Genomic DNA, 9,279 nt, shown 5'->3' with positions numbered 1-9,279 from the left:
ACATCAGCTTGGAAAACAGATTTAATATCGGTAAAATTCTGCATGGTGGGAAGGCAGAGGAAGGTATAACTCACAGGGTTTATTTCCGCTTTTAAGGAGCCCTGTCCAAAGTAGAGGTGATTTCTGAGGCCACTCCTCATGCTGAAAACTGGCTAGAGTACAGGTGATTGATCCAATTAATTAAATCCACAGATTTTTCCTCAAGGGGATTACACAAATGTTTGTATTTTGTTTGGTTGTTTCACTTTTTTTTCCCTGCCTGTTCTGTGCATTTGTGATAAAAGAATACCTGAAAAACTAAGCCAGCTTAGTAAGTCACTCAGAGACTACTGTTAGCCAGAGAGCTCTCCCTGTAAGGCTTGATTGAGAAATACACAAATTACTTCATAGGTGGTGGGTTTTTTCCTTTCCTTCTTTCTCCACCTTTTGTCACAAATCACTGTTGGATGTGTCACTCTTCTTAGTCTTCCTTTAGCCTCCTCCTGGTGAGTGAATGTGAACCGAGGAACACGGGTCTGAAACATACGTTTAAACCCAGGGCTGAATAGGTTCAAAACAAAATGACCCTGCAAGTGTGATCAGATTCATAAAAAATGGCATTGGAGGATTTCTGCTGTTTCTGCTTCTTTTGCAAGCATTGCTGTCACTCTTCTGGAGGCTATGCAGGAGAACACAGCAGTCCTAACAGGGAAAGAGTCTGGTGATACAGATTTAAATTAACAAAAGCAATTCCTGTAATGAGCTTTGCTAATTTCTTTGAAACCTAGGCAGCTCTTCTCTGCTCCTCTAGTGCCAGAGAGAAGGAAATGCATGCAATGCCTAAAGTAATAATGTCACACTTTTGCCCTGCTGCTATTTATCCAGACTTCAGAGACCCCTTGTACACACCCATGCCTAGGCACAGATTCCTTAGAAGCTGCCTTCTCCAGGGGATGAATGTGCTTGCACATGTGAAAAGTAAAGAGATAGACAGTATGTTCACGTGTTCCACTTAGTGGGGCTAAATGTGGAAAAGAGCTACCTGGTCTCCTGATTTCAATGGAGCATGCTAAACCTTCCTTTGCCCTGTGTGAGGCTCAGGAGCAGCCATGGACTGTAGCATCTTGTCCTCTCTGCTGACAGCAGAACCAGTCCCCCGTCCTCTTGCAAGGACGGGCAGGTTCTCCTGCAGCATGCCTGCTCCTGAGCACTGCTGTCAGAAGAGGATGTAGGCTTGGGAATGCAGCAGGTGGAGGCCTCATATCTCCATCAGATCTTTGCCATATTGCTTTAAGCAAGACTAGGTCAGCAACACACAAAAGTGCCTGTCCAGCTGGTGGATGCAATATCTGATGGCCCTCTGTCCCGAGGGAGAGTAGGGCGTCTGTGAGAGGGGGAGGAGGCTGGGAGACAAGGAAGAGGGGAGAAAGAGATAACTCAGCAGCATATTTTCTTGTATTCCGTGCTGAAATAGCATGGCCAGGTGGAATAGATACAAGGGATGCTTCTTCCCACCTCATTTGCAATGCTCAGTCTAAACCTTGCTCTGCAAAATTACAGTAATAGGAGCTGCTTGCCTCTTTTTCAAACTTAATATTCCAACAGCAAGCAGGAATGTATTGATTTAAACATAATAAAATTATACTTATGTAATTTTAATTTATTTTTAATTCAGCATTGGGAATACTGCCAGAGCTAATTCTTGCCTATTTCCATCTTTCAGACAAAGCCAGGACCAATCAGTGCCGCTCAAGCTCTGTCCAAGCGCCCTGCTTTAGCATACTGCTACAACTGTTCCCAGAGAGGACATTTTGGACATGTAAGTCTCAGCTGTCTCTGCCTCAATGTTGGGTTAGAAATTTGTCTCTGTCATAGTGTGTGGCTGGAGAAGGAGTGGTAAGAGTCAGGCTAATGCTATAATAAAAGCCACTCTCATGAAATGTTTGTGACTTTGCTGCACTGCAGTGAGGGGAGGCCAATGTATAGAGTGATCTCATTTAATTTAAAGATACACAGGAAAAGTTGCTGTCTCTCCTTAGCAGGTTTATTGAAATGTTTTTAAATCTTAAATCAAAATGAGTCTGCCTGGGAGAGAATGTTCATTGAAAAAAGAGTTGCTGAACAAAGGTTCCTTGCTTCCCCCATCCCTCCTTAGAATCACAGATCATCGAGTCCAGTCACTAACTGCCAAGCCCATCGCTAAACGAGCCCATGTCCCTCAGCACCTCAGCTATGTGTCTCTTAAATATCTCCAGGGATGGTGACTCTACCACCTCCGTGGGCAGCCCATTCCAATGCTTAACAACCCTCTTGGTGAAAAAGTTCTTCCTTATGTCCAGTCTAAACCTGCCCTGGTACAACTTGAACCCATTTCCTTATGTCCTATGATTTGTTACTGGAGAGAAGAGATTGACAACTACCTCAGTACAACTTCCCTTGAGGTAGTTGTAGAGAGTGATCGTGTCTCTTCTCAGCCTCCACTTCTCTAGGCTAAACAAACATAGCTCCCTCAGCACCCTGGGGTGGATGGCATCCAGCCCCATTGACTTGTGTGTGTCGAGGTGGAGCAGCAGTTCCCTCTTTCCCTCCCTTTCATTTCCTCATGGCTCATGAAAGGAAGCCTTACTGCCACGTTGAGCATCATGTAAGTTTTTCCACAACAGCACAACACTTTCAATGCCCATTCCGTAGTTTTCTGTTTCTGCCTACCTTTGATAATACTCATTTGTAGTTTCTTGGTTTCATTCAACAATTGAATTGACATCAACCCTCTGTAAGGTACACAGCCTGGTGAAGGAGGGCATCATGAGCCTTAAAGGCCTTCAGTGAAAACTAGAAGTGTGCTGCATCTTCTAGGATTGCTTCCTGATATTTATTACCATTTTCAGCCCTGTGTCATGACAAATGCAGCCCTCTACCTGTAGATAACAACAGCAAACAAATGTTAGGTCACTTATTTTATGGAACAAGCCCAGCAGCCACACCTACTCTAGAAAATGAATGTTGCTCATGCATTGAATGGGTTATGTTTATAGTTTTGTAGAAAGCAAATTCCCAACAAATTCCTTCCTTCCCTTCTGCATGCTCTGTGTGTTGACTCCTACAGCTACTGAAGATGTGTCCTTGAAAGCTTGCTGCTGTTTTTGGCTAAAGAGTTAATGCCTGTGGAGAGCAGTGGCACAGGTAGGGCAGGTTTACTGGGATCTTCTCATGACAGAGCTGAAAGATAAACAGAAGGTTTTTAATGCCAAGCTGTCTATGGAGACAGAAGGTTTTCTTCTTGGAGTGGTGCCTTGAGGCCATCACATACATCCAGGACATGCTGCTGCCCACACAGCCAGGCTGGAAGGGGCAAGAAATAAGCAGCTGTCACAGTCCAAGCTGGGTAAGAGATGAGCATGTGCCAGCAGCCTGGTGTCATCCCAGCATGCTAGGAGTACAGGCACTGCCTTGGTGGAGGTGCAAGAGTCCAAGTCCTTGGCTCTGGCTCAGGGCACAGCTACAGATGCAGCAGCAGTGTGAGACCTCACCCATGCAGGCTAGCAAATTCCATGCAAACTAGCTTGTTCTGCCTGCTGTTTGGGACTAGAGCTGATAAAACCTCTGAAAGCAGCAGTGAAACTGATCCTGTTAAGGAACACTAGAATAAAGCCCCCGCCAGTAATATAGACGCTGAAAAGAGCATATACAATAAAAACGGAAGTGACAGGATTGGACAAGTGAGACTGGTTGCAAATGATGGATAAGGGCATTTTACTAAACTGTCAAAAAATGTTATTTGAGGAAGGCAACCATACATGGATACAAATAAGGCTGATGTAAAACTAACTTGTAAATCTGTGGGAGGAGCTGACAGTAATTACTTGCATAGAAAGTGGTAGAAACCGTATAAAATCAGTAAGGGAGTAAAGTGACTCAAGGGCAAGATTTTATGGCTGTCAAAGTTAAAGAAGGCAAGAATATTTTTATTAGCATATGAGGAGCAGAAATAGCCAGAGAGCGGACTGAACGGAAACAGAGAAGTCAGTAACAGCACAGAGCAGCAGCAATACCAGGTCTTTCTGTATGCACACAGAAACATGTCCAGGGCACACAGCAGATTATGTAACGATAACTGAGTATTTGCCCTTGAGTCACTAAACCTTCTGTCCAGGAATGGCTGAGGAAATTGGACTGGCAGCCTGCTTGTGCATTTTACAGTGACCCAGCTGGACAGGAAATGCATCTGAGATTTGCAGCTCTCACTAGCCAAGAAAACTGAGGTCATTATCAGTGCCTGAGTTCATGCCATGAGCAGCTCTATCAGAGCTTGAAAGATCTGCCTATAAAGTGAGTGAGGGGAGAGGTTTTTTGTCTTGGAGTGGGGTTTTTTGAGTGGAATTCTTTTTAAGAAGGTAAAAATTACTTGTGGTGACAAACATCTCTTAATGATTTTCCCATTTCTGTAACTCAGGAACCTTGCATTATTGCCTTTTTTGAGCACCTAAAGCAGACGAATAACAAGCTAACTGAAGAGGCTGGGGTTAGTTTTGTATTGACACATGATAATCAGTGCATTCCCCTGGAGTCCTTTCCTTTCATGTTACCATTTCATCTAGCTGAGCAACACCTGAAACTCCTTTTCTTTGCTAGAAGTCTAGAGAGACCTTCCCAAAAATAGAGGCAAGAGCAAAATAACTGTCTAAATCCGAGACTTAACTGTGCAATTCCAGTAAGGAGGTCATCGTGGATCACTTCTTGTTGTTTGTAGAAATGGAAATGCTCGAGATATAAAGGTTCCAACGCCTGGTAGTTATGTTTCCTGAATTTGCTGTATTATTTTCTAACACAGTCGTAGGTTTATGTAAACTAAAGATTTAATAAGGACAAGAAATCTTCTTTTCTTTAGTAGACTTCACATCATAGTTAATTTCATAGCAGTCCACACATTCAAAACATCGTCTTTTGTGGTCATTTTAAGGGGCATCTCTGTAGGAGAGCTAAGAAGGAGGGTAAGTTAATGAGGGGCAACCCACTGCGTTATTCAGGCTGCAGCAAGTTCTCTCAGAATCACAGAATGGTCGGGGGGAAGATGGAAAGAGGAGGGAAAGATTTGGGTGGCACATGCATTCATTCACTAAGGCCTCTCTGTCAGTGCATGAGCAAAACAAAACTAATGAGCAGGCCTCATGCCTGCAGAGCAGGCCTGGGACCTGGTGTGGGACATCTCACAGGAGTCACAGGAAGATGGATGTGTCTTTGCATACTCCCACATACAGCCAACCTAAGGCAATGTTCAGGGAGAGTATATTCTTTCTTGTATTCCAGGTAGGCAGCTAGCTTTGTGCCCTGCCTAAAGGCCACTTTCACTCATGTGAAACACGGGTACTTGGAGTGCCATTTCTCTGTTATGCTTTTCTGTCATCTTAAATCCGAGGGAGGCTGATGGGGAACCTGGGACAGGTGAGAGAGTAGGTGTCTTGGTGGGGTGATAGGTGGCTGTTGAATCGTCCTCTCCAGGCTGTACATATCTCAGATGAATAGCTACTGAGAACAGCCTCAGGTGGTGGATGGCCTTGCCTGTCCCTTTTTAGGGCCCTTGCAGCCTGACCTCGCAGCAGGGTAAGGCTGAGCCCTCAGACTGGGGTAGGCTCCAGCTACAAGCTGCCATTGCTCGTCTGCGCTCCTCTGTGCGTGTGACGACAGGGCAGTTATCACACAGCCAAATGGAGCCCTTTTGGAGGACACCACAGAGAACAGCCTGATTCATCATGTAATGTCAGCCAGGCGAAGGCTAAATACAAGATGATAAATACAAAATACATCTGAAATGCATCTTTGGTGTACTCTGCCTCTGAAAAAGAGAGGGGAAGAGGCAGGAGGACACACAGGGAAAAGAGGTGCTAGAGGCGGTGATGGCAGAAAAAGCAAACCACAAAGGAAGGCTGCTCAGCTTATGGTGGAGTCATCAGGGTGAGTGAAAGGTCCTGACAGTCTATTGAGAATGGCAAGGCCCAGAGTTCACTATTGGTCATTGTCTAGGAAGGACAAAGACAATATCACAAAGCACAACAAGTAACAGTCAGTTTTCAAGGAGAAGAAAGCATCAGTTAGTATCACATGGTACCATGAGAAAAAGACAGCCACAGGAAACATCCCAGTTAGTCTGTCCTGTCTAACAAGACATTGCCAAAACTTTGTGTACCGTGGTGAAAAAATCCACATTCCTGAATCAAATGTTTGGGAGATAACATGACACACATGTGATGCAAGACCTAGTCCTTTCCTCACGTCAGCTGACTGCTTGGGGCCTTCTTCCTCTTCCCTGCAATATGATGCACTTGCACAGCAGTGTCCAGCAGGATCTGCTTCTGGTTGGTGTCTGTGAGAAAAGAGCATCCAGTTGGGCACACAGCTGTGGCCGGGGTGGGCTGTGGGGGGATGCTGCCCTGGGCTCCTGATCGGCGCACGCTCCTTCCTTCAGCGCAGCCCACCCTTGCAGTCTGCCACATTCTGCACATGCTTTCACCCTAAATGATACAGGTTAAAAAGGCTCCCCTGGAAGCAGCAGTGTTTGTCTTTCGAGGCAACCAGGCCCGTGGTTGTGCTGGGAGACCAGAGGGCTAGGGAAAAGCATCAGAAGCAGGCTGGGGGGAAGCTGGCCCATCTGCAGGCGGGATGGCCTTCTTCCCCACATCCAACAACTCCATTTGCAGTCTGCCTGCTGTTTACCTAAGGCTCACCTGCTTCTAGTCCTCAGCTTCTATCAGTGCTACAGATGTGTTGTAACTGTGGGAGGACACGGGATTCCTTCAGTTTGCTGTGAAGATACTGCAGCCTGGCTCATGGAATATGTGTTCTGTGTGCACAGGATAATTATTGGGTGCTAATAAAATTATCTGTGTTTGAATAATTGCCGGCCACATCCTCCACAGGGACAGACCAGCACCTGCAGAATCTCACCCATTTTCCTTCCAGGAAGATCACAACTCAGCCACATCTAGTGACTTGAAACATGTTTTGCAGGAGTGCATGGAGAAGCGGATGCATGGGAGCATGTTCCCTACTTTACCATTCATCTACTGCTACGATGATGAATACGAGATCAAGAAAAGAGCAGGCAGATTAAAAAGAAAGGCTGCAGGTACAGTATATTTTGGAAGATCCCTCCTGCCTTGCAGTTCTTTGAAATACTTTCCTCCGTGCTTGCTGCTTTTAGAAGTACTGTGGGATTATTTTCACGTGTTGTGAGAGGCTATAGCTATTTGAACAGGTAGTCTGACAGCAGTAAGAGATTTGTGCCTTTACTCATCCATGTCTGTCATGGAAATTTATTGTGTCAAAGCCACTAGGTGGGCATTGTCAGGTGTTTTCATTCTCAAAAATCCACTGACATTAAAAATGCTGTAAGCTAGCATTCTAGTCTGTTGACAGAGGAAAGCCCACGTCTGTCAGAAGGAGGTTTTTTTACCTAATTAACTTCATACATACATAAAGCAAGCTAGGATGGCTCAGGCAGTTAAGTTTTAAGTTTTCTGCGTGGGTATTGAAATAAACTGCCTTGTTTTACAGAACTACAGGAAGCTGGCCTTACACCAGAACAGTCAGAGACACCTTGGCAGGAAGAAAAACATGTCGAGGACAGCCATAAGAAAAAGAGCAAGCCTTGGAAAGAACACAGGAAACATAACAAAGATGGCGAGTATCACAAAAAGAGGAAGATGTCCTGGGCAGAGAAACACAGAGAAGAGAAACACAGATATGGTGCTGAAGTTGGCCAGAATTTGGAGGAGGACTTCCCTAGAGGGTGTAAAAAGCAAGCACTGAAGGGCAGCAAAAGACATCACAAGTCCATTTTCCAGGCATTGTCAGGCAGTAAGACTGCACATGTGCAGGAGGAAAGGAGGAAGAAATGGAAAAAGAAAAAGGGCACTAGTCCTGATATGAATGATAATTTATTCCTCATAAAACAGAGGAGGAAGAAGTCCAAACAGAAGTCCTGGTGATCAGGAAGTAGATAGGTGGCACCAGCATTTATTGGCTCCAGCTCTGTTCAGACCTTCTGTTTATTTTCGTCCCTCTCTTAGCACACTCGAGTCCATGCCTGCACCCAGACAGATGTGCCCAGTCAGTCCCCCAGAGCCCACCTCTGTTCCCAGAAGGCAGTGCTGTCTCTGTCCCGAGCTGCCCACCTGACAGGTGGGACTTAGTGCTCTTGCCTGGACTGGCTGTACACAGTCCCAGAATAGGCTGTAAGTTTATTTTCTTTGCTTGGGGGGAAAGGGTAGCAGGGGAAGGGGATTTGGTAGGTTTTCTTTCTTCAATGGGGATATATTGCTGCACCTACCAGAGTGGGATCTGCTTTGGGAGCTGATGCTGGAGAGGCTCTCATTTAGGGGGGGCAAGACAGTAACCAGGGACATGGACATAAAACCACTCAGTCCTCTCAACAGTGCAGCTGGGCACTTTTCACTTCTGTCCCTGCTGCAAGGTGCTGCGAAGTTGTTGCCTTGCCCTTTGGGACATGACAAGTCTCCTGCGGTGCTGCAGTGCAGTGCTGTGGGTCTGTTACCCTCAGTGCCACAGCTTTCGGTGCTGAGCTCAGCACGAGCTCTACTCCCTCTCTCTGCCCACCAGTCAGCAGGGCAGGAGAGAGCTGCTGAGAACAAAACAGAGTTTACATCTCTAGTTAAATATGTCCTTGTTGCCCTAGACATGGAAGTTGTTTCTGGAGAAAAGATAGCAGGATATGACAGGAAAAACCACCATTTGATTCCAGACGTGCTAAAATTTAGTAACTTTTTTAAAGACAGTTATTTTTGTACACTGGAATTAAACAAGTGTGTTGTTAAAGCTTTGCAAGAATGAATGCTTCATTGGAGGGACGAGCCAAATAAAACTTTGCGTGGGGGATATTAAAATTGTAGGTTTGTTCTATAATTTCTTGTATTACCAAACATGATTAAAACCAGCATCTTTCTCTGTTTTTTTCTGTTGTGGAACTGCGTCACCTCTGGCAAGAGATGTTCTGGTTTGGAAAAAGAAATTATCTGTAGGGATTCGTGACTTACTATATGATGTACCACTCCTTTGGCTAAGCCACTGATGGTAACTAACAGCACAGTTTCATAAAGGGGAATGTCCTCTCTTAGTTCTTACTGAGAAATGGGCCTTTGGCTACTGTAGTGCTTTAAAATTACAAAGCATTTGTAACCTGTGCTAATGCAAGGGTATCTGAGGGGAAATGAGGAGAAATGGGGGAAAAAATCATTCTGCCGATAGTATTCCATGCTGATTCTCCCTAAATCCGTCAACTTTTTG

At 45.2% G+C, this 9,279-nt stretch overlaps 1 protein-coding gene across 2 annotated transcripts in view; it reads left to right on the top strand.

The window, feature by feature from the left end:
• Positions 1-8,907, top strand: part of ZCCHC7 (zinc finger CCHC-type containing 7) — a 115,788-nt gene extending 106,881 nt beyond the window's left edge. For both annotated transcript variants that reach the window (XM_062018348.1, XM_062018349.1), the window contains 3 exons: positions 1,703-1,798; positions 6,985-7,102; positions 7,531-8,907. In XM_062018348.1, the coding sequence (XP_061874332.1) occupies positions 1,703-1,798; positions 6,985-7,102; positions 7,531-7,964 (648 nt within the window). In that variant the 3' untranslated portion in view covers positions 7,965-8,907. The remainder of the gene's footprint in view (positions 1-1,702; positions 1,799-6,984; positions 7,103-7,530) is intronic.
• The last annotated feature ends 372 nt before the right edge of the window (positions 8,908-9,279 follow it).

The sequence above is a fragment of the Colius striatus genome, chromosome Z (assembly GCF_028858725.1).
Source record: "Colius striatus isolate bColStr4 chromosome Z, bColStr4.1.hap1, whole genome shotgun sequence".
Lineage (NCBI taxonomy): Eukaryota > Metazoa > Chordata > Aves > Coliiformes > Coliidae > Colius > Colius striatus.
Note: the sequence above shows the minus strand (reverse complement) of the source record. Positions and strands in the feature narration are given on the sequence as shown.